Source organism: Lotus japonicus, chromosome 1 (genome assembly GCF_012489685.1).
Source record: "Lotus japonicus ecotype B-129 chromosome 1, LjGifu_v1.2".
Taxonomy (NCBI): Eukaryota; Viridiplantae; Streptophyta; class Magnoliopsida; order Fabales; family Fabaceae; genus Lotus; species Lotus japonicus.
Window position 1 is genome coordinate 9,377,083 of NC_080041.1, and position 26,316 is coordinate 9,403,398.

Genomic DNA, 26,316 nt, shown 5'->3' on the forward strand with positions numbered 1-26,316 from the left:
CTATTTTTTTAAACAATTTTTTTAAACTAAATCAATTTTACTATTTATCATTTGCTACGACTAATTAACTAATTTGTTGCCCACATAATTTATTTTTAATATATTAATTAATAAGGAATAATTTAATTTTAGTTACTTTTAAAACATAGACGCATTTATAAAAAATAAAGAAATAATTTAATTAACTAATTAATTACTTTCTAAAAAAGTTAAAGTTAGAAAATTTCAAATTTCAATCTTTTTTCTTCAAATGAAACTTTCATTCATTATCATATCTTGTCATTATCCAGTCCACTTCACACACAAAGATAGAATAAGAGTCCATCAAGCTCTTATCCAACACATTTATCTAACCACCAAACAAACCCTTGCATATTAGCATCTCAGTGTGTAATGGGACAACTTGAGGTGTAATCATGAAATATATCTCAGTGATCTACCTTTGCTTCATTCTCTACCTCTGTGTTCAGAGGTATGTCATCCATCATTTCTTCTCGTTTCAGTTTTAATATCATTCTGTTGCTTGTGAGTTTTAGATGCCTGTGTTAATTTTTGGAAGAAATTGTAAACTAATTGCATATATTATTTGGTATTTTTTTCTTCTTTCTAGAGATGCTTTTTTCTAGAGATGCTTTGATTTGTTGAGTTTTGAGCAAAGAGTTAATGAAACAAAAGTAAGATTTACTTGAGTGTTGTTTTGATTCATCTTTTACTTAAGGCTTAGAACATTTTTTTAAAATTTTAAAATTTTTGTTTATTAATATTTATAATAATATCATCTTATTTTTAAAACTGAAACCATAATAAACTAGTGAGATATTTTAAATTATTATGACAAAGTATGTTTTGAATCGAACTATTAGCCTTTTTTTTGTATTTATAAGTTTTTACAACATTTTTATTCTAAAGTTAACTATAATGCAAAAATCATTTTCAATTTAGTCTTTATACAAAAAAAAATGTTCGATTTAGTACATTGATTGTCGGTCGAGAGATTAATCTTATGGCTATCGATTATAAAGACATTTTGGTTAAGAAAAAAATAATCATTTTAATCAAGCTTAATTCATAACAACACACGATGGGGGTTGTAAGGAAAATGATTGTTATTACGAACTTTTTTCACCATGAAACACAAGGAGTTAATTTTATCCCTCAGATTTTTTCCTACAAACTCCATCATGTATTGTGATTAATCCTGATTTTTTCCCAAAGTATGACCGATTTCCATAGGAGTATTATAAATGTGTGCTTGATTGGTCAGGAATTATGTCAAGGTATATATTTTATCTCATTGAAATCTTGATTTCTTCTTCGTGTCACTTATAAAATTTTGACATGTAATGAAAATTCATCATGTAAGCTTGTAATGGTCACACTCATGTCTTTTTAATTAACATGAGATAAGATTTCATTATTATGGAAATGAATTGGGATTTAATGACAGAAGAACCTGAAAGATACGATTGTGGATAATGATATGATTCTCTCTTTTTTATATTGATTGTGTGACATCAAATTTATATGTATCTGTCTATGCAAGTAAATAAAAATATTGACTTCCTGATTATTAATTAATTTCAGTGTGATATCTCGAAATGCTGAATTCCCTCCAAGAGGTTGGAATTCGTATGATTCCTTTAGCTGGATAGCTACTGAAGTGGATTTCTTAGAGAATGCTCGGATACTGCAGACTAAGAGGTTCACTGATCAAGGATATGAGGTATGGTAGAAAAGCAAACTATGATCATAAGTTAATCATATAAGCGATTGAAAAGCTAATTTAAAAATCTTATTAAAATAATTTCAAAGTAAATTTGAGATATATGTATAAGTGTTTATTCATAACTTAAAGCTGATGAAAATAAATTCTAAACAACTTGTATGGGGTTAAAAGCTATTTTCATAAGTTTATTAAAGGTGAGTTTGTTTCGGATTAAGAAAATGATTTTTTGTTGTCTAAGAGCATAGATTATCTTTTTGAGATTTTTAAGAAAAGTATAAGTTGTTTTGTGTTTGATTACACTAATTAATTATCACTTTTTTATTTTTTTTTATTTCATTTATTGTAGCATATTCTATAAGCAAATTAAATTAAAATTTTTTTAAATAATATTATTTTAACTTTTTCAGAGAAATAATGACTTTTTTAAAAAGCTTAATCAAACACCTTAAGAGTTTTGAAAATAATTTTTTAATTCAAATTTATTTTTAAAATGTTGAAATAAGCACATTTTAAAACATTTGCACAAGCTACCATACTATAAGACAGGCTTTAACAAACTCTTCCAATGCGGCCTTAATATTGATTTGAATAAATTAGGGTGTATTTATAATTATGTCAGCGCAAATATTATAAGACAATTTGAATGTGATTTTGTCAATACATGAATGTGTTTTTTTGCTATCTCAAACGTAAAATACAAACACTTAATTGATGCATGAATGTTAACATTGATTTCCTTGAAACAATGCATGTAGTATGCTATTGTGGATTACCTCTGGTATAGGACTCTGGAAGGAAATAACAATTCCCTTGGTTTTGACAATATTGATGAATGGGGAAGAATGCTCCCTGACCCTGGAAGATGGCCTTCTTCAATGATTGGAGGGAAAGGGTTCACTATAGTTGCAAACAAAATTCAAGGCATGGGTTTGAAGTTTGGGGTTCATCTTATGGCAGGAATCAGCACACAAGCATACAATAAAAACACACCTATACTAGATACAACAACGGTAATGCTCCTTAATTATTCCTAAAACATGTAAACTCCTGTCTTGTCAACTTCAAAATTGGTACTTAATTGTATTGTGTAACATCCCGACAGATCTTGTCCCACGGTAACAACACAAGTTTCTTATTGGAAATTTTCTTAGAAGCGCATGAGCGAGGAGAAAACACGTTGAAAGAACTGGTGTTTTTATTGTGGGGCCAGTGACCGGATTGGGATGTTACATAATGTTTGTTGGTAAATAAGAAGCAAAGATATGCATATTTTTGGTTGGAGATATGTTGGGTTTTCAAGTGTGACTTTAGTCCCACATTATTTAAGAATGAAACACTTTGAAGACAATATAAGAGATGTGACTCATATGTCTAATGCTTTAAGGTTTTTGGTAGAAATGAGTTGTAGACTTTAGGTAGTATTCGGTAGACATGTCAGAACGGGACGTAGCACAACAATATACTAGTTTTGTTCTCATAAAAGTTTTGTTTAACTTGATATTTCTCTCTTGCAACATGTTAGGGAAGAACTTACACGGAATTTGGTCGAGAATGGTATGCAAAAGACATAGGAATCCCAGAGAGGGCTTGTAGTTGGATGAATAATGGTTTCATGGCTGTAAATGCTGCTACAGGAGCTGGAAAAGCATTTTTGAGATCAATTTATGAGTTGTTAGGTTCATGGGGAGTTGAATATGGTACTCGGACTTCTAAAATATATACAAAACCTGTTTGAATACATATCAAAAAGCACTCGTTGGAACTTATCTAATATTTTTTCACTAGAAAAGATCCAACAAGTGTGTTTTTTTCCTGTATTCAAAGTGTTTGCATTGTGTATTTTCCTTTTAGCTTTGATTTACATGGATTTTATGTTTTCCTTGCAGTGAAACTTGACTGCGTGTTCGGCGAGGACTTAAATTTGGATGAAATAACTACTGTGTCACAGGTATAATATAATGCAATTTCTTCTCCTTTTCTCTGCCCTTTTCATTATAAAGTCGAGACCAGGAAGAAAGTTTAGCATGTTTGGATTAGCTTTATATTTGATTCTCCACTAGCGAACTTTGGAATCAATTCTGGTAGAGTATAATCAATTTTGTATGACAATATGTTTGAGAATCATTTCTAAAGAATTGGTTTCAGTATGATTGAGAATCAATTCTGTTCGAAGCTAGAGATAATAGTTTTTTCGTAACATTACAATACAAGAAAACCACTTTAATCATAAATGTATTTAAACATAAATCACTTCAGTTTCAATCACATTTATTATAATCAATTTTTCCTAATACATTTATATCTAAAATCAATTGTGATATTGCTGATCAGAGTATGCGTTTGTTTTCTCAAAATCAATTTTGATATATATATATGTAAAAGCTGTTCAATTCAAGATGGAGCCTGAATCAGATAGATTGGGGGGTTTCATCTAACATTAAAGATTTGTTTGAAAAGAAGGATGGCTGGCCGGATTTCGTGAAGGATATGGAGATTGGAGATGGAGCCTGCATAAGAGAGATTGGTGGTTTCATCTAACGGGTGAGGCAGCAGGGTTTGTAGGCAAGAGTACTAAAGTTATTATATAATGAATCTGAATCTATGACCGTGTTAGAGGAGGCTACACTACCTGAAAGGTGATGTAGAGATTGGCCAAAGAGGAGTAGATGATACATGCTTTGGCCTTTCCAGATTATTTTCTTTTATGGAAGAGCCACTTGAAATACTCACAAGGGAAGATGTGACAGAAATGTGTACAAGTTAGCCTTCTAGAGAATATGGTTGCCATGATCTTGGAAATGATGGAGGCAGCCCAGTGCTGCTTTATGTTTATCATTATGCATTGAAGTTGTAAAAGCTGCAGATGCTGCATAGGTTAATGATATTAGGAGTCTGGGCTCATCCCATCAAAGATGATGTTTAGATTAGCTATGAATTTGTATGAAGAGCTGCAGGGAGCAGTCCTAAGTTGTTGAAGACTATCATGAAAGAAAATTTGGCCTTCGATTTTCAAAAAAAAAAAATATGTAAAAGCTTATTTCCCATAATTGATTTTAACTTTTAAGACAGTTGTATCAAAATTTCAAAACATATAATTTTTCATTTGGCTTTGCCACCTACAGATTCTCAAAGACACTAATTCCCCCATTGTGCTATCTCTGTCACCTGGAGTCAATGCAACACCACAAATGGCTAGGATGGTTAGTGGACTGGTGAATGCATACCGTGTAACAGGAGATGATTGGGATGAATGGCCAGCAGTTGTTAATCATTTTGATGTAGCAAGGTGATTAATTATATCTACTATGTGTCACTTCAAAATATGTGTATCAATGCGCTTCCATTTTGCCATTTCTCTTATGTTAATCTACCATCAAATGTTATATATCTTTTATTCATTTTTAATTTATCTTTTTACAGTAACTTTGCTAGAGGTTGGTTGATAGGAGCACCAGGTTTAAAGGGAAAGTCATGGCCTGATTTGGATATGCTTCCATTTGGATGGCTAACTGACCCAGGTTATAAGGCTGATCAATTACTACATTTTTTTTCTTTCTTTCTTGGATTCAAGTTGATTAAACCATTCCACACTACAATTACATATCACACAATACACATTTCAATGAACTTTTAAAGACATAAGAGTTACACCGGTATAAAATTTAGGAATACTTTTTTCGAGATTGGCACCCACCCCAACGGTTAATTTTTAGTATGACGTTCATTGGATAAAAATCTGATATTCAAAAAACATGTTTTGCATATGATTTGTTAAATTCAAAAGTTAAATTATATTTTATCTTCACTCTACCAGTAAAATCTTTTGGTTACAGTGAGTGTACCAAGATTATACTGTTGTTCTCAATTCAAATTTGTGGTTTTAAACACTTCACTTTAAAAGTTATAAGAACCTATGGTTAAAGGTAAATGGATGTTCAAAAAATATTATAAGCCATCCACTAATGAAGTGCTTGGATTGGTTTGTGTTTAGATATGGTTTACAAAGGAAAAAAACATATTGTTACTTGATCTTTGTAACCATAATGAAATATTGGTTTGTCAAAAGCCCTAGTCTTGAAATGGAGTCTAGCCTTACATAGTGGGAAGAACTCTTGTTTGTTTTATTATTGACATATTGTTTTGTTGACTTGAAATGGGCTAATGAAGTAGCCTTCATTTCCCCAATTAATTTTAAAAAAAAAATGATGTGCACATTCTAAATCATTAGAGAGTCAATATGATATTTTCTATTTCACCCATACCATATACTCATACATAACTGTGAAGAGTTATTTCAATTTGACATGTCTATAAATATAGATAACAAAATGTCTCTATATTTTTCTCAGCTGCCAATGAAGGTCCACATAGGTTTTCTAAACTTACCCAGGATGAGAAAAAAACTCAGGTATGTATCACTTTACAATATTGGAGTAACATGCATAAATCAATTTATACTTCTATGTCTGGCCTCGCTCGTATAGTTGACTCAGTCTTGAGGTCAAGTTGGTGGACTAAATTTCGAGTCTAGAGTAATAACACAGAGAAAAATGAGGTGCATCAATTATAGTTGATGACCTCGTAGTCCCTAAAGATAACTCAAGAGATAAGAGTTGAGGGGTGTCTGTGTTGGGGAGGGAAAATTTGGTTGATCAAAAAAATATTTGATGATCTTGTATGTATAAATAAAGATGTTTACTCTATCTCAAAAGTCTGAGATATTTGGAGAGTCATTTTCCTTTATCGTTGTGATTCAAGATAGACTTTGTCGCTATTGGGCCAACTCGGACCGTATTGCAGCTTGGCCTTATTTGGACTTCTCGATTGGGCCAAGCAAGTTGAGCCAAGGTAGATTGGGCTAAAACAGAGTGCGTAAATGCAAAGCGGTTCGAGCCAGTCCATAACATACACTAGAGGATTCAGCCATATTTGGAGGCGTGTGGTGTGTAGTAAATATGGTTGGAATGAGAGAGTTATGATCCTTCATCTTTCAGTAAATGGCTTCTCCTCGTGCTCCATCTTGTTTCAAGACATAATGAAAAATCTGCTAGAGGATTCAGGCATGGCAAGGACTTTCAGAGAACAACTTTTCTGCAAAATTGGCTGAATCTATCCCCTTATGCACAATGTTCCCTCGACTCTTTGCGATAGCCTGCAGCAGAATGGCAGCGGTGAGTGAGGTGGGGTCTTTCATTGGAATGTGAATTTCCGGAGACAATGTGGGTAGTGCCTAAAAATCTGCGAAAAATCATTCCCTCGAAAGTGATTATTTTCCTTTGGCAGGCAGCTCTTGACAAAATTGTTGTTAAAGACAATCTGATTAGAAGAGGGGTGATAATAGAGAATGGAAGCTTATGCAGCATATGCGGTGAAATCAGTGAATCAACAAATCATCTTCTTATGCACAGACACAAAAGATTATGGTGTGCGATTATCCAAAGGGAAAATGTTCAATGGTGCTGTCCAAAGGATGTTCAATCCCTCCTACTAGAGTGGGAAGCTTGTGGTCACAAATGTGATAAAACACTGTGAAAGCTGATTCCATTTGCGCTTTGCTGGTCAATATGGATCGAAAGGAACAATCTGATTTTTCAGAATGGGGTTTTCTCAACGGAAGGCATATGGAATATGCATATATCTAGGATATCATGGTGGATCAAAGCGTGGAATCAGCTTTGAGGTCCAAATTCGACGCTTGGTGATAGAATCTGATTCCTCTCTTGCTGTGGGGTGGGTCTCTTCCCAGAACAACAGACCTTGGAAACTCTTGCAAGAATTAGTGCAGATTGATAGACTCATGGAGGAGGTGGAATGTTTGGGGATCAACCACATTTTTCGCGAAGCTAACAACAAAGCTGACCATTTTGCAAAAACAGGTTGTGATAGGTCTAATCCTATTTGGGCATTTTTTCAAAGGTAATCCCGTGAAGAGGTTGTCCAATACTATCTCTTATGGTAATACTTTAACTTCTGGTTTTGTATCCTCAGTCTCTCGGCACTGTTAGTTGTGTTTATGCCTCCAATTTTAAGCATCTCATGGCTTTTCATGGAATAGTAGTGCACTGCCTTTGCACTTGTCTGAGGGGTTGGAGATACTTTGGAGGTGAGGGATTGACCTTGTGTCATTGCAATCTGAATTGGACCCTGGCACTGTTGGCATTAACGGATTGTGGGTGATGATTTTGCTGCTTGATTTGGTTGTGCTTTTAGTCTTGCTTGTGTTGTTTTTCTAGCTACTGTTTTGTTCCCTTTTGTAGTCCTTTATTTCTTTTAGTTATCTTAGCTTTGTCATTGTTTTTGTTTTATTCTCACTTGGGAGAGTTTGTTCCCAAGACTATTTCTATCTATTTTAATATATATCTTTCTCCTTTCAAAAAAAAAATACACTAATTGAACTTTTATTCTGATTTCACAGATGACTTTATGGTGCATGGCAAAGTCTCCTATCATGTATGGAGGTGATTTACGAAAGATTGATGCGTGGGAATTAGATCTTATTACTAATCCTATCTTGTTAGGGATAAACTCTTTCAGCTCAAATAATAGGGAGGCATGTGAACTTTCTCTCTTGTTTTCTCTTTTGATAAAATTACATGTTCTTCACATCTTATTTTTCTTTAACTTTTTTTTTTCTTTATACAGTTTCAGAATATTGAAGGTATTCGATCTTGGGTTGCAACTAGAAGAAACAAAGGTAGATGATGTTTGGCATTCTAATCCTAATTAATTCTTCACATATGCTTGACACGGACCACTTAATTTTTAACTCACTTTTACTATAATCAAAATTAATTGTGACAGTTGATTCAAATAGACAACCTATGACCTATCTATGCATCTACCTAATTTGTATGGATGTTTTTGCATTCAGGAGAGGCCTATGTTGCATTTTTCAATCTTAATGATGAGAACAAAAAGGTATCAGCGAACATAGCAGAATTGGATGTGGTGATTCCAGATAGAAATTTTACAAGTTGCACGGGAAGAGAGATATGGAGTGGAAACAACACAAAAACAAATGATATCTTCTCAGCTGAAGTGGCAGGACATGGATCTGCATTATTTGTCCTCAATTGCCAATGACTTTGACCTTAAATCTTATTTTTATTAATTTATATTCACTTTGGATTAATAATTTTTAACGAACTCTTATACAAAAGTGAACGAGTGAAGGAATTCAAGATTTTTTTCTTCTTAAAATGGTTAAGAACATGAAGATGATGGAATAAATAATTATAGATTAGAATATTGAGATTTTGTATATTTTTTTATCGCTTAAGGTGTAAATCGCTTAAATCCACTCGAATGCTTCATGATCTCATTAAATGACATGTACGATGTCATATCACGTTATACTTAACACGTAAAACAATTTTGGCTCAGATACAACTTTGCGCTGATAATAAAACTGAATTCGACTGAAAATATAGTTAGAAGAAGAAAATACATAATTAACTCATATATGATATATATATATATTATTTTTAAGTTAAAAACAATTTGGTACAAACCAATTTATAATTTATTAATGTAATATGATCAACATATATACTTAATTATATATATCATTATAATATCTAAATCATTTCGATTGTTTTACTTTTTATTCAACTAAAAACACATTTTAATTAAACAAATTAAAAACCTAATGCTAAGGAATAAGTAACAGTCTTGAGTGTATGATGAAGTGATGAACTGCACATCTATCAAAATTTAAAAAGACTATGCCTTAAAAATAATCGAATATCACATGTGCAATTGGAAATAGTTTAGCTTTAAATTCTGAGCTTTGACCATAAACAAAACTGGAGCAAATATACTATTCTTGGGGAGAAAAAAGTTAGATAGAGAAGCATTCCAACCGCTGACTACTATACCAAACAGAGTGCTAGCTAGCACATGGAACAAGCTAGTCTATAATAATTCTATGGCTATAGTCTTGGTAGGGTCATAAACTTTTAATTGGCATGGCAAATACTCAAAAGATGCAGTCACACACCTGCATTTCACTTTTTTTTTATTACCAAGTATTCCCCATACGACTATTAATTGAGAATAGATGATCTATAATTGATCTATTGATTAAATCGATTAAATACTTAAAAAAAACTTAACTATTTACCAATTTGTGCTGACACTTGTTCATTGCATTTCACTTTTGATTTTATGGGATGTCAATTAACACGTGGCAACTTGCAATTGATTAATATGGTCTATTATAGGACCACAAAATCTCATCGTGACAATGAGAGATGCTTTGGCCTTGTTCTTTGTGCCAAACTGGATGCGTATCCACTATCCAACTCTCACTTTTTCTCAGTTCGAATCACTACGAAGCTAGCAACAGATTTCATTCAGCCATCGGATACGGTATGCATAATCTTTTAGTTTAGTTTTATTGTGAAAAAAATAGGTGTTGTTTAGCTTGAACTAGTATATGAGTCTTTCTGGGTTCCCCCTTCCTCTTGATCAAAAAAAAAAAAATTTATATGAGTCTTTCTTTCACCGATGAACTATCATTTCATTACTGTGGGAATTAAATGGATGGCTGGATCATTTACAGACAATCTGTTGAAGTGGTTTAGCCTGCAGAGGTGAAAAGTGATGGTGAACGGCGGCAAGGAAATGGTGTTACACATTCTCATGTTGAACGGATGTTAATACGTCAAAAACTGACATTACAATAAATAAATTTTGTATATTCTCAGTGTTGAGCGGATGTTAAAATAGTTGAAGCTAACATGTTGAGTCAGTCAAGTGATTGACGTCAAGCGTTAGGTCAGTTTAACATACTTTAGACCGACACAACTTCGTCACACATTAGATGATATGATGAAAGTCTTAAATATACCATCTGTTCCTAATTACTATAAGACTTAATACAAAAATTGCGCTTATTAAGAAAGCACTAAATGTGTCTAATTAATGTATTGATTTTACAAAAATGCATACATTCATCCATATTTACCCTTTGTTATTTTCTCTCACTAGTAACCATTGCATTAATGGTAGTGGTAATTAAAACTTTGCAATTGAAAACACACAATTAATGTAATGCGTATATATGGAAGAGTACAATACTTTTTGCTAGATTATTGTAAAATGTCACATATTAAGGAACATGAAAAATCTAGGTCTTATAATTAGGAATAAAGGGAGTAGTAAAGTTGGTCATATAAATTGACATGATTTAGAATCGATTTATACGACTAACTCTTCATAGCATCGGCCTAACTGACACTGATATGAATTGCAATATTGTAGTGAATGCACAAATGATGATGACTTACACTATATAATCACAATTTATAGGACCATAAATTAATTCCTCTTGACCAGGTTGAACACTAACCCTATCTTAACTTGAAGCTACTATCTTATTTCCAAAATAGGGGGAGTGTGTGGTTTCCTCGAGAACACCCAATTTAAAATCTTGAAAATTGTTACTCCCTCCGTTCTATAAAGTTTGTAGTTTAAGGTTGTGGCACAAAGAATAAGAAAGCAATTATTGATAGTATAATTTGTCTAGATTACCCTTTTTTAATTTTACTAATATGATGTGCAACTATTAAATTATACTTAGATAGAGAAGAATATAATTAATAGAGAAGAGTTGTGGTTGGTTAATATGAAATGTGATAAATGAGAGAAAATGTATTAAATGAGGGTATATGTGGAAAAATTTAGCAAAAAATGCATTGATTTTTTTAAAACAACAAACATTTTTGGATATTGAAAGATGGTCCAAAACAACAAATTTTCTAGAACGGAGGGAGTAGTTAATGATGTAAGCATTTACTAAAGCATAACATTAATACTCCCTTTATTCCAAAATATAGGTTGTTTGAGGTTGTGCACGTCATTTAAAAACTCATCATTTAATAAATATTTTGATTGAAATACCCCTAATTAAAGTTGTACTATATATATGAAAGAGAGAGAATTGTTACTATTGGTTAAGTAAAAAATGAGAATTGTGATAGATGAAAATTGAAGGTGGTAATTAAGAGATATAATATTAAATGAGGGTATATAAGGAAGAAAGAGAGAAAAAATGCATTGGTTTTGTAAAACAACTTATATTTTCGAATATAATACAAATTCTAAAATAACTTACATTTTGAAACGGAGAGAGTATAATTAATGAGAAATAAATACAACTTGACTCATTTATGCATATATGAATGTCTCGTACTACTATTTTGATTTGAATTGCGATTCAAACGACACAAAGCAACACAGATGTGTTACAAGTGCGATTCATGCCCCAAATTAATACAACTCATAGTCAGTATCGTCGAGACCCTATTTTATTTTGAATCATACGTTTTTTTTATAGGCAAATGTTAGTTGTTAGAAATGTTAGTAAATTAATCTCTCCGCCGGATTCGAACTCGAGACCCCTCACCCTTCACCCCACCTAACCCTTATGTCTCTAGCTCTTTATCCTTCGGGGACTTCTGAATCATACGTATTGTACAATTTTTACTACATGCTCTATAATATTTACCCTTCGAAGTAAAAATTGAAATTAAAATTTTAAGGGACGAAAGGTTTGTTTACATGGAGAAAAGAAAACAATGGGTATAACTATAGGGTATAGCTATTTTATGGGTATTATAATAGCTTGAATATGATTCTTATACGGTATAAGAATCATATTCAAGCTATGTATAATCGAATATTGAATGAAAATGTTCACTATAAATTGTTATGACATCATGTGTACATTAATGATGTAAAAATCACATGGTTCATTGAATAAGTTAAACAAAATTTGCCGACACAAGGAGAAAGTGAGAAACAATGGGTTATGGGCCATCACCTTGACTTTTTGAACCACCACGTGTCTCATATCTAACATCCCTCCACACTTCACTTTAACGGCGACGATTTTCCACAAATGCCCAATATTCAATGCTTCATTTTTTCCTATCAGAAGTTCTGACACTCTTTGAAAAGACAGTTGTGCCCTTCTCACAACCACTCAATAACTTCGCTCTAAGATGCTTCTCTTTGCTTACTTTTTTGATTAAAATTATCAAGGGGTATCTCACTAACGCCAACTATGATATTAATCATCTCGTATCTTTGATATTATATTTAGTTAGTAAATGTTTTATAGCAAATGACTCAAGATTTTTGAGTGAAAAATATTATGTTCAATTCACTTGTTTAATTTTATCAGCCCAATGTTGAGATATCCTTAAGGTTTATGTCTCTAGCCGCTATTCTACAAGCAATTTGAGTGATGTGGAATTGTTTAATGTCAAAATCATTGAAAATCAAATTCACTCTTTTTATAATTTTCAAGTTCTAGTTCCTATTTTTACCATTCTCTTTCTCTTGTTAGCTCATGGTTTTGTAACAAGACAATAATGAGGAATGTCAACTTTTTACCATTCAAATTCAAAACATCATACTATTTTTATACTACAATCCTTATTTTTAATATAAACTCAAATCCTTATTATATAGTCCCTCGTTTCATAATAACTATCCACTTAGAGAAAAAAAAAGTTTGCTTCACAATAACTGTCAACTTAGAATTTTAATGGAACATTAATTGATGTTTTTACATATAAAGTCCCTATGTGAAGGAGAGATACAAATACATTAAAAATGGTAAAATAGGGAAACAAATAATATATTTTTCAAAATTTACAATATTTATTACACTTCTTAATATGTGTGCATCTTCTCTAAGTGAACACTTATTCTGAAATGTGGGAAGTACCACTTTTCAAAACAAGTGTATTATATCAACATATGATTTTTTCACCAAAACGTATTCTTATAAGCTATAGTTATAAGACTAATTAATCCCTTTACCGTTAAAAATCACATTAAGTTGATTGAAACTTCTTAATAAATCTTTGTACACAAATGTCCTTCAAACACTATACATGCAAATCCGTATATCTCTCACCATCATGCACTAAAATTGTGAGCATTAAAAAGATCATGACCTCTATTCATGAATAAATTTAATAAAATTAAAGAAGCTAAATCTCATCTCATCCCATGCCATGACATGAATAATAAAATCGACGGTTGACGCGCCGGTATACTTCTACCAACCATCATTCGCATCTACTTTTCAGGCCAATTAATCCATTTTTTATTTTCCAAAAACAATCCCAATAAATAAATAAAAAAATTAAAAAATAGGATTACACTAGCGACTGCAACACACGCGCCATAGTAGTAGTAGACTAGTAGCAGCAATAAATCTTAGTTCACGTAAACATGTTCTGAAGCAGCCACGTGGAGGGTAAAATCGTACACTAAATTTATTGTTCGTACACGCGCGCAAGAACATTATTAAATAATATTATTTATTTTTATTAACTTGTCGGGTTTCACATTCAAAGATCCAAAATGTTCCAAAGGTTGCAGAACCACAACCAGCAAACTCTATAATTTCACGCGAATTTTTCTTCATCCAATTCGAATAATATTGTTATTTTCTCTCACATTTGATTCTTCTCACTCTCAATTTTCTCTCACCTTGTTTGTATCTATCTTTGGTTTCTATTTTTGAGTTTTTTTTTTAATATTTTTCGTGGAAAATTCAATCCTTTTCAGTTTTCACTGTCCCTGATCATCATTTTAACATCTGGGTGAGTGTTTCTTGTGAAAAAACTAAAAGGGTCTTCAGGGTTTGATCCAACAAGCATTAAAAACCAACCTTTAACATTTTCATCATCATCAACCGCTATACCAGATGCCAGAAAATCGACATGTTTCTAGGAATGCTGCTGCTTCTAATCCACCTGCTGACAACAACATTGAAGGTGCTCTAGATTTTTACCGATCATTGATTTTCCTTTTTCTGAATTCTGATCATCATTTTGTGTTGTTTTGGTTGGAAATGTTATGTGATGTTATGTTACTTTCACTCAACGTTTTTGTTCTATTTATGGTATGGTGATTTTGATTTGTGAAATTATGATGATTCACATAATGTAATTTGAGGCCTTGGATGATTTTTGGAAACCATGATTTAGCTTTTCCTGAAAAAGGTGAAGGAAATTATTATAATCTCATTACACGTTTTCTAGCCTGAATCGCACGTGTGAGGCTTTACAAAGTTGGTTTACTTTGCTTGATTATGCAACAAAGGGTCACCTTGTTGCTTGTTTTGATCTTAAATCTTTTAGCCAGCTATAGTGTGGTTTGTGGGTTGGGAATTTCTAAGTTTCTGATCTAGTTAGTTTGTTTTATTGCACTGTGTGTTTGATGAAATTTGAGTTGTGGATGAAAACTGTTGAAATGTGTGGTTGAGAATTTGTGAATTCTATGCCTGATTCCTATCTGATCTGAATGGCAGAAGCAATTCGGCGTTTGAAAATCAATGGTAATCGGGATAGAGATGCTGTTGCTCAATCTACCCCGTATCCGGATCGACCTGGTGAACCTGATTGCTTGTATTATCTGAGGACTGGAATGTGTGGTTATGGGAGCAATTGTCGCTATAATCACCCTACTCATATTTCACTCGTAATGGAGCTCTTTCTTTTGTTTCCTTTTTCATTCATTTTCTTCTGGATATAAGTGAAACTACTTTCTGGGTCAAATAGTTCACAAAGATGTAGCTTATGTAATTGTAATATTTTAATTTCTCTAGTATCATACTCTCTAAATGACTAATTAGTTTTATTGGTTTTGTCGTTTGTAAGTAAATCGAAGTTTCTCATATACTATTAGATTTTCAGGCTACTCAGTTAGGTGAAGAACTCCCTGAGAGAGCTGGGCAACCTGATTGCGAGGTATGTTCAGGTTTTGCGACTTAAAGTGTTGGTTTTGCAATGTTTTCTAATGTTCAATGCTGCTTCATAAAACAGAATGTGGTTTTTGTTTTATGCATGAACATTTAGAGTGAAGTCAAGTATAGAATTTTTTTCCCTTTACAAGTATAAAATGTTGCAGTATGTTTAGTAATCATAAATGAAAGTTCATGTGTTGGTGTTGACAACTCCATAAGAAGTTGTTCTGCAGAGAAGCATTTCATATTCTGAAGTTCCACTGGCTTTTTGCATTTATATTTGTCCTTTTGTGATCTTTTGTTCCCATTCACCCCTTTAATAATCAGATTGGTCTGTTTGCAGCAAGTAAATAAACGAAGGGGAGGAAAATGAATTAGGATAGGAATGAATGGACAGAATATAGATTAGTTATGATGTCAGTGAAGAGCATGTACCATTTTGTTTTCAATTGGTTATTTGTTAGGTTTTTGTTTTGATGGACATGTTATGGTCTTTTCCCTGTAGGACTTATTTACTAGATCTCTTTACAATGATGGTGACAAAAAATTCATTTGGTGCCAGCCATGGCATACTTTCACATGTATTATACTAGAAATATAAAGTTCAGGAAGTGAAATATAATCTGAAGATTTTCATGTATTGTTTATTTTGGATTTTACTTAGTCCTATTTCGTGAGAGATTTCATTGCTATTCTCTTGGTGCATTGAAACTTTTCGGTGCATGTGACCTACTTAATACAAGTAACTTACGATATTGTTTGAAATATGCATTGCAGTATTTTCTCAAGACAGGGACGTGCAAGTACGGGTCAACATGTAAATATCATCATCCAAAGGACAGGCGAGGTGCTGCTCCAGTATCATTCAATACTTTAGGTCTTCCCATGCGTCAGGTTTGTGCATCCCTTTACACCTGCAGCTTCATCTTTTCCAAACAGATTACTGTTAGTGTTGACGGAAGATATGGGAGCTCTTGCTTTTTTTTAACATCCTTTCCAATGTTGCTTTTAGGAAGAAAAACCATGTCCCTTTTACATGAGAACCGGGTCTTGTAAGTTTGGAGCTGCATGCAAGTTTCACCATCCGCAGCAGCATGCTTCCTTTGGCGCTTACTCATTGGCTGGATCTCCTACCTCAACTATTATTCCAGCATCAAGTTTACCATATGTTGGTGCATTTCCTGCATGGTCAGTACCAAGAATGTCATATTTATCTGGACAGGGCCTTCAATCTTATCTGCCTCCTTATCTGTCTTCTTCGCAAGGCATTGTACCTGCACAGAGCTGGAACACCTACATGGTTAGTTAAACATTGGTGAATGTCCTGTTTATACTTGCATTTGCTGCTTTGCTCATATTTTCTTTCTTTTTTAGCTCTACATAGTGCTTATCCTGTCTTTGAATCAAATGCTGATTGTGATTGGTATTATTCCTCAGCATGAATGATTGTGAGGACTATACGGCCGTATGTTAGATAGAAAATGGAGTTCCGTATAATTCTCACTGAAATGTTACTCCATACATGATACATGGAAGCGCAGTGAAATTTGTTTTTTTGATATATCTGGCTAATGAAATGCATGAAGATTAGAAATAGGAAGTATTGTTGCCATTTTCACTACTAGATGTCACTGAAGCTTTAAATGATGGGGTATTGGGGTTCATGTGTAGATACTGTTATTTCTTACCTTCCCCTATTGTTTTACTTTATTAATTGCCAAGCAGGCTTCATGTAATATCTGAAGCAGAATATGCCTCTTAAGAAAAGCTTCATAGCATCTTGCCTCTTGGTGTTAATGAATTATGTTGGACTTTGGTGAATACATCCCTTCAATGGTGCTTTTTGCTAACTCCTTTAAGTTCTTTTCCTTATTTTTTACTGCGATTTTGTTTGTCAAAATAGGGAAGTATGAACCCTGCAATGCCTAGCAGTTTTCCTGGATCTAATCTTGTCTACGAGTATATGAATCCTGGCGAATCACTTTCTGGCGGGCAAGCATTAAGCTCAACTCTCCCAGACAGACCTGATCAACCAGAATGTAAATACTTCATGAGCACCGGAACCTGCAAATATGGATCTGATTGCAAGTTCCACCATCCAAAAGAAAGAGTAGCCCAATCATTGATAAATCCACTTGGCCTTCCTGTGAGACCTGTAAGTTCAGTTTCTACTCATGATTTTGTTCAAATTACCCGCTTTAGTATCTTATGATGATAACTTTGTAATCCATATTGGCTGCAATAAGGTATCCAACTAGGACAAAACTTAGATATATTACTATATGTACCGTTTATGCTGTTGCCAAATGAAAAGTTCAACCATCCACTTTCTGAATATTTTATTAAAGTGATACCTCTCAACTTTCTATTTTCTAAGTGTCATGTTGTAATTAGACAACAGTAAAAATAGCATGTATGAAACTGCGTCTAAGTTTTGTCCATCTAACTATTTTGATTCTTTATTCCTATTTTGGTTATTCTGCAGGGGCAGGCTATATGCTCCTATTACAGAATCTATGGAATATGCAAGTTTGGCCCCACATGCAAATTTGATCATCCAGTTGTTGCTATCCCTCAGAACTATGGCATGACCTCACCTTCTCTATCTGTACTTGATGCATCATCTCTCATGAGTAATCCAAGAGGGTTCTCCTCCACTGTCCAACTAACTGAGACATCTCCACCTAAATTATCAAGTGACAAGCTACAACAGAACTCAGACGCTAAAGCTGAAGCTGCTGCAGAAGAAGATTCACCCAAACAAGATGACACTTCATCAAATTCTTTCTCAGCCTCGTCACAGTCTTTACATGAATAAATTGCTTGAAGTTTGATCTTTCTTTGGGACACTTTTTTTTCTTCTTAATTTCCTCATTTTCAGGAGAAATATATTACACATACCATCTGTTCCCCCTTTTCACCTGCAATTCTGTTTCTGTGGGGTTGGATAGTTTGTTCTGTGATTGTTGTGACAATCATGAGCCTGTGGGGGATAGAAGGCATTTTTTGTGGTGAATAAAATGCAGGTAGAAAGTTTGTGACCTTCCACATTTCGTTTTTGTGTCTTGGGGTCAGTTTGATACACACTTTGAGAGTGAAAAACTTAACACAATTTCTTACCCCATTTTTAAGTGCATGCCAAACTGACTATTAATAATCCTTTCTTTGTTCTAATTAAAGTAACTTAAAGATCCAAACACTTCTATTTGTGTAAAATTAATTAAACTTGTTACTTTGTTCTTACAAAGAAGAAAAAAGTCTTTTGGGGCATCGATTAGGAAAAGCAATTTGAAGAGAAAAAAATAAGGAAAAAAATTCAATAGAGAAATAATAAGTCACAAGAATACTTGGAATCAATGAGGATTATGCAGATTGTTGTGGTGGTGCTTTTTTGATTATCCTCGTCACAGTACTTGTTGACATGAAATTTTTGTGTGGTTTGTTTGAAAAAGTTATATATTTGTGACAAGTTTTGTTGTGTAATTGTGAAGAATAGCCCAAACATTGATATGGACTGAAGTCACTGAACATTAACAAAATTTGTTTTGGCTACATTTTGCTCTTCCATCACCTTTCCAACACCTTGTTATAAGTTTCCAATTTCATAAGATTCTTATACTAGTCAATTAATCAAGATCATTTGTTCCCAAATGATGTCGCATTCTCTGTCTTACCAATGAAATTAACATGACATAATTTCATTGGTTAAGACAGGAAATGAGACATCATTTGAGAAGAGACGATCTCGTTCCCATTTATAATAAATAAAAATAATATAAAACCTAATTGATGCACCAGCCATGCTGACTTTTCATGGTTCAGTATACATTATTAATATAAACTTTATACTTTACAAGATCAATCAATGTTTAAATGTACCTTCCCATCAAAAAAAAAAAAAATGTTTAAATGTACCTAACTTGGATCATAAATCAACTTCATGCATCCATTTTATATTATGAATGTGTCACAAGAGAATAGCAATAGGCTATTGGCTTTCTTTTACATCAATCTATCATGGTGGCTGCTTGAATAAAAGTGGGCTAAAGTGATTGGAATAGAAACCTGATAGCTGCATCTCTTAGACAGAGTTCAGATTCTTCCCCCTAACAAAGCACGTGTTCTCAACTGTTACACCTTTAATGTGTTTCATCACACCGATTTCTTCACACGCATAAGAAAAATGGGTGTAAAATAATCAGTCCTAATTAAATGAATACGAATTTGCCGGCACTTTTTGAAGTTTGCTTTCTTCACCCCATCTTTACTATCATAAGTCTTGTTTATTTCAAGTTGATTAGTGTGTCTCCGCTTGATTATAACTATATAAATCATTCTACCTGATAGGATAAGTTGATAACACTAAATATGATCCGCCTTTTTTTAATGAGTTTTTTATTTTTGTTTCATCGGCAAAGAATGAGTTTTTATTTAAACAACTTAATTAAACATTTATGGCTGTAAGTGTTTACCGCATAAGCTTATATTTATAAATTAATTTAAGAAATTTATTAATAGTAGGGTTGACAAAAAAGACCAATCCGTCCGGCCTACATTTGAGAAATAGTTTAGATAATGTACCCGCCCCATTTTTTGACAATTTGATACATACAAAATTTAAAATGATAAAATCAATAGAAATTATGAGTTATTACACTCGAAGCGATGTGGATTGACGGCTTAATCCACCTAAAATAACTTAACAATGTAAAAATATTTAATAATGATAATGTAAAAAAATGTTAAGAGAAGTAAAATGAAAAAAAAAACTCGACGACTCAATTTGTCCTGCCCTACCATCAACCCGCTTCTTGGCGGGTTAAGCGGGGCAGGTCAAAACATGTTGGTGGAGTGACTTATCAAAAAAGAAAAAAAAAACATGTTGGTGGGGTTTTTGCAAGTTGGTAGGTTGACCCAACAAGTTCATCACGTTTTGTCATCTCTAAAAAAAGGTTATGGGTAATTAAACAAATATGAATAATATGGGAAAGTAAGTCTTAAAAAAACTTATATGTGATCATAACTTATTTACATAAACTCTCACAAACACTTACATATATATAAGCGCTTATGCTATAAGTTAAATTTAAGTTGTTATGTAACTTATTAAATTAAATTCAATTCCTATGAATTACAATGAGTTGAGGTTTTGAACTTGCTAAAAATATGCTAATTCTACACATGATTAGTGTGGGAATAATGTATAATGGATGCTCACTTGTTAATAGAAGTTTGTGCATAGTTTTGAATTTGCTGAAAAAATACAATAAAAATATTGGAATAACGCATAGGGGATGCTCACTTGTAATTTAAACAAGGCTTGAAAACCATAAAGTCCAAGAGCTTCAAAAGAGTTCATAATCTTTAAAGGTAGTAGTAACACATCATCTTTAGTCTCATATATACCAACACCATTTAGTAAAGTGAAACCATATAAATATAGATATGATTTTTTTCTTAACCAAACCACATTTAAACTTGGGTACGTAGAAATAAATATTTTGATGAGCCAATAGAAGTCGGTCGCAGTAGTAAAAAGTGTCTGTTTGAACTTTTAAATTAAGAGTTCGATTCTTATGAGCTGCACTTTTGAAGAGACATTTGACATTCACCACACCCTAGTCGAAATTTAAAAGCAATTTAACACCACAAAAAATATTTTGGTACCCTAACTCAAATGATTGTTTTGTTGATAGATTTTTTTGGACCACAAAATCTCCTCACACAACTACACATTGTTAAATAAATTTTCAACTATCTTTACCCATGCCAATACCGTACTTGATTGTTGGATCGTCCGTATTAAGCTTTGACCCAAGCTCCCAAAAATCAAAATCCAAAAATAGGCCGAGCAATGTTTGTTTCATCATCAAGAGAATGCAACCAATTACTAAACAAAGTAGGAGTCATGATTAGTTCTATTTATAAAAAAACAGTTAGCAGCTACCGCCATATTGAAGGTTTAATTAGATATTTGTAATAAATGAGCTTAGAAAAACTATGAAAATCAATCTGTGTTCTGAGAAAGAAAATCTAACCCTGCAATAACACCATGCTAAATTAGACAAGTAAGACAACTAAGATTAAAAGCACATTTTATTTTGCTTATGCACAAATGCCATAAAGTGTTGCTCCCAAAGCTAGAACCAATGTCTCTTAGTACTTGCTAGTGTGTATTTAGATCATTCCAATTTGCATTTTGTACTATAATAAGCCAACGAACCTCAATCTCAATATCTCATATCCTGTGTATATGAGCCAACTCCTTACTACTAAGCTCCTCACAATTTTAATGTGAAATTTGATATATAAACTATTAGAAGGTTCATTACATAGACAATACGAGACTTTGAACTTTTGAAATACATAACTTTTCCGGTAAATTTTCCTAAAATTACGTATGGTAAATACTAGTTAAAATGATGTGATTTGCATTTGGTTTCATTTAAGAAAAACATGCATTCTGTAGGGTATATAATGTGATAAAATTCAATTTCAGAATTTCAGAATTGATTATGTTTAATGCAAAAACGACTATTTGTTGTAGCAAGTAAAATTAATTTTATAAAACTGGCTCTACTTTATTGGTAGACCCAAACATCATTCTAATTAGTTAGGCTTCATTTTAACCCACAAAATTAATGCTACAAAATTGATTATGCTTTCCAAAGTGAATATAACTTGATACAAAACCTTTATAAGTTATTGATAGAAGATTAGAAGTGCTCCACATAACTACTGATTTTGATTTAAAAAAAAATACTCCATCCGTTTTAAAACAACAATTAACTAAGAGAAAAAATTATAATAATTGTCAACTTCAAATTTAAAGGGAGCATTAATTGATATTTTTTTCGTACAATGTCCATATGAAAAAAATAAATAAAGAAAAATAAAAATACACTTTAAAGAGAAAAAAAATAATTAATAGTATTAATTGTATTTCCTAATACGTATGTAAAAAGGAAAAAAGTACTATTATTAAGATAAAAGTTGATTAATGATAATTTGTATCAATATATTGACCTATACATTAATATAAATATTAATAATTAATAATAAAATTTTATATTAATCACTATATTAATTAATAATTGTAAACAAATTTCAATTTCTCAATTATAATAATAATTTCAATATCAATTATTAATGATAACTTAAGAAAAAAGAACAATGATAATAATAAGTAAAAGTAAAACGGACTTGACCATCACGATAATAACAATATTAGTTAGATATTAATAAAAAATTTATATTATTTATTATATTAAATACTAATTGTAAATATTTTGATGAGTTTCTCATTATTAGTGATAACTTGTGAAAAAAATTAAAAATAATAGTGATAATAATAAGTAATAGTAAAGTTGACTTGACCTTCACATTAGTAACAATATTAGTTAGTTATTAATATCTTTTTATATTATTTATTATATAATTTTTAAAAATTTGTAAATAAACTCATGCAACGTTGGAATATTATATCTGGTGAAATAATGAAAACATACCTCTTTTTTTATAAATGAAATTTGTTTGATAATAATCGTGAACTTAGAATTTAAATTTAAAGGAGTATTAATTGGTATTTTTTTTGATATAATATCAATATCAAAAAATATCAATTATCCCTACCATCATCATCTTTCAAATCTTCATCGCCATTCTGAGTGACAATATAAGTTGACGGGAAGAAACAGATCAACACGTCATTAACCCGCTAAAATGCGAGGTGAGTTGAGTTGACCCTATTTTGAGATATGAGTTGAAAGTTTTAACCCAATCCATCAAAAAAGACGAGTCAAACGGACTAACCTAGCAAGCTCATTTTGTAACCCATAAAAAAAAACACACCTCTTCCTTTGCCATGATCAGGGCCGGTCCCGACATTTTAGAGGCCCAGAGCTCGCCGCTGTAAAAGACTATACAGCGGTCCGAACCGCTGTAAAAAATAGATTATTTACAACGATTCTTTAAGGACAACCGTTGTAAATTTTTTTTGGGCCCCTTCTTCCTTTTGAAGGCTGTGGGCCTGCTTGCACAAGCCCTGACCATGATGATAAGTGATAACCACAACATTAATAATCAATAATAATCAAGACAAAGCATACATCCCATGCAACCCCATCCCACAACCATCCCTCACAATTCACACACCCCAATACCATCCTTACCCCTCCCACCCCCATTTCCTCATCCAACGACAAAGGTCATTCTCGTCATTCACCAAAACTATAATCCATTGGAGTAAATCATGCAAGACCAACACCACATGGGTCCCCCTCAAAAAAATAACTCTCATTTCTGAGAGAATAGAAAAGAAAAGAAAAGAAAACGAGAGAAAAAGAGAGAGAAAATTTTGTGTGTCTCACAGAGAGAGAGAGAGAGAGAGAGAGAGAATGGAGAAGAATCGATATTAAGAATCGACGTTGATGGTGGTGGTGGCTAGATTTTGAGGGTTGTTTTTTTTTTCTCAATTTTTCACCCCAAAAAAAAAAAATCAAAACTCAACCAATTTTTTTTGTTCCGTCGAATCTCACCGGTAACCACCACCATGCGTCGAGGAAGAGTCGCAGATCCAACGCCGGAGACCAAGGAGACGCGCTTTCGCGGCGTCAGAAAGCGTCCCTGGGGCCGATTCGCGGCGGAGATTCGAGATCCATGGAAGAAGGCTCGCGTCTGGCTTGGTACCTTCGATTCCGCCGAAGACGCCGCCAGAGCCTACGACGCCGCCGCCAGATCGTTCAGAGGACCCAAGGCCAAGACGAATTTCCCCACCCCTGACGAAATCATCGCCGGCGGCGGCGATGAAATCTCCCAGATCCCAATCTCACACCACCATGGCTTCTCGAAATTCGACCCGGTGAGGCCAACCACCAGCGGCATGAGCAGCACCGTTGAGTCCTTCAGCGGACCTAGGGTTCCGTCCTCCTCCGCCGCCGCTAGGGTTCCTCGCCGGCCTGTTAACCCGGTCCCAATCGAGGACTGTCACAGCGATTGCGACTCCTCTTCCTCCGTTGTCGACGATCAGGATTGCGTTCTCACCTCCTCCTTCCGGCAGCCACTCCCGTTCGATCTCAACCATCCTCCTCCGCCGTCCCCTTCCGCCGCTGCCGCCGACGACGACGATGACCTCCGAGCAACCGCCTTGTGCCTCTGATGGATCTGCTCCGCCCCAATTTGCCCCAATTTCTGGTATGATGATGCTTTCTCGGGAAAATTGTTTTCTGGGGCTCGCTGGATTGAAGAGAATAATAATTTTTTTTCTCCTCTCTCTTTGAAATTTTCCAACTTTACTTAAAAAAATGAGTTTATTTAAAAAAAATCTCACCTTTGTTAGATTATTATGATTATGATTATGATGATGTAGAGAAAATAGGCATAGCCATCTTCTGTGTAATGTGATAAATGATGGAGGGTTAGTTTCTCCTTCAGCTTGATGGTTATGTCTTGGTGTTGTTGTTGTTGTAAGATTGTAAGTTATTTGGGTCTTGTTATCTTCATAGCATTGGACCTGTGATGATCTGAGAGTTCTGCTGTTGTTGTATCTCTGGATCTGTTTCTTATCACTTAGAACTTACTCTTTTTTTTTTGATTTTTCTGTACAAATGTTATGGCAATCAGATGATAGAATAAACTACTTTCTGCTTAGTTTGTTGTTGTTGATCTTGTTATTGTTTGGCGTGCTGCATTGTGTTTTGGCATTATTGAGATTTGAGCATGGTTGAGTTTGATGTGGGATGAGTGGGAGGGTTTAATTGAAGTGAAATTCTATGATCCTGGTTTCTTCTCTTTGCTTACTAAGTTGATAATCTTAATTTTGTGATCAGAAAAGAAAAGGAAAACCTTTAGAATCTGAGGTTTTTGTAGCTAATATTTGATATATCAAGTTTGAACTTTGAAGCATGATTGATTCATTGAAGGGCATCCCTGAAACTTAAAATTTAGTTGTTCACACATGTTAGAAGGGAATGAGGAAAAGAATCGAAGAAGAAGATTTATTGGACTGATCTTTAGATCACTTTCATTTGCCTGGCTTGGCTTTCATGCATTAGTTTTGGCTAGATGTTAAGTCTCAGCCTTTCCATTCTCTTAACTATTTTGAACTAAGATATTTTTATTTAAAGAATTTGTTGGACAAAGTTATCTTCGTCATGTGTTTAGATTTCTATTGAACTCAATGCGGATTCATGTTGCATCTAGCATGTTCAAATTTTATTTCTTCGATCCATGTTGAACTCAGCCTGCAACTGAGATACATGAAGTCTCATTTCTGTTGTACTAATACAAAAACATACGTGTATGTTTCCACGTTTGAGTCAATGTGACAAAATTTTGCTTCTCCGATTTGTGTACATGTTATGTAATCAATTATATCTGTATAGGTTCAGGAAGCTGTGTCATATATTATTATGCTTTTAAATTTGTAGTTAAGTCTGTAAAAATAACTCGTGTCATCAAGTTTCAGGCTTTGAGGCCATAAAATTCCATGACATAAGTTTGGGTATTAAACCTTCACCGCATGGTATTCCAATTTGCGCTTGAATTTGATACCAACCTTACAAGGTATTTAATAAGACAAGATAACGCATTTGCTAAAGCTTCCGAGTCCTGACTCGATTAAAGCATGTCTTGTTGTTGAGACTTGACACCATAAAATTCTATGTCGTGTTTTGAGTATCAAACCTCCGTGTGGTACTCTAATTTACCCTTCATAGTGCACAAACTATTCATAAGACAAATAAAATGCTTGTTATTTGTGGGGAACTCTCATCTTTTGATGTGAAGCAAGCTCCTTGGTAATGAGTGATTGATAAGGAGAAAA

At 33.3% G+C, this 26,316-nt stretch overlaps 3 protein-coding genes across 3 annotated transcripts; all 3 read left to right on the forward strand.

Annotated features, from left to right (window-relative positions):
- Nucleotides 1-1,269: 1,269 nt before the first annotated feature.
- Nucleotides 1,270-8,832, forward strand: LOC130718762 (alpha-galactosidase mel1-like). The gene is made up of 11 exons (XM_057569419.1): nt 1,270-1,277; nt 1,585-1,723; nt 2,482-2,736; nt 3,249-3,423; nt 3,613-3,674; nt 4,849-5,012; nt 5,147-5,244; nt 6,076-6,134; nt 8,142-8,321; nt 8,375-8,420; nt 8,598-8,832. The coding sequence occupies exons 1-11, from the start codon at nt 1,270-1,272 to the stop codon at nt 8,807-8,809; spliced, it is 1,398 nt and encodes a 465-aa protein (XP_057425402.1). The 3' UTR covers nt 8,810-8,832.
- A 5,255-nt stretch (nt 8,833-14,087) lies between these two features.
- On the forward strand, nt 14,088-18,542 carry LOC130733502 (zinc finger CCCH domain-containing protein 3-like). Its single transcript, XM_057585718.1, has 7 exons — nt 14,088-14,523; nt 15,060-15,229; nt 15,445-15,498; nt 16,272-16,388; nt 16,507-16,794; nt 17,398-17,649; nt 17,980-18,542. Exons 1-7 carry the CDS (start codon nt 14,454-14,456, stop codon nt 18,310-18,312), a joined length of 1,284 nt encoding a protein of 427 aa, XP_057441701.1. The 5' UTR covers nt 14,088-14,453; the 3' UTR covers nt 18,313-18,542.
- A 5,253-nt stretch (nt 18,543-23,795) lies between these two features.
- On the forward strand, nt 23,796-25,142 carry LOC130733503 (ethylene-responsive transcription factor 3-like). The gene has a single exon (XM_057585719.1). The coding sequence runs from the start codon at nt 24,046-24,048 to the stop codon at nt 24,649-24,651; it is 606 nt and encodes a 201-aa protein (XP_057441702.1). The 5' UTR covers nt 23,796-24,045; the 3' UTR covers nt 24,652-25,142.
- Nucleotides 25,143-26,316: the final 1,174 nt, after the last annotated feature.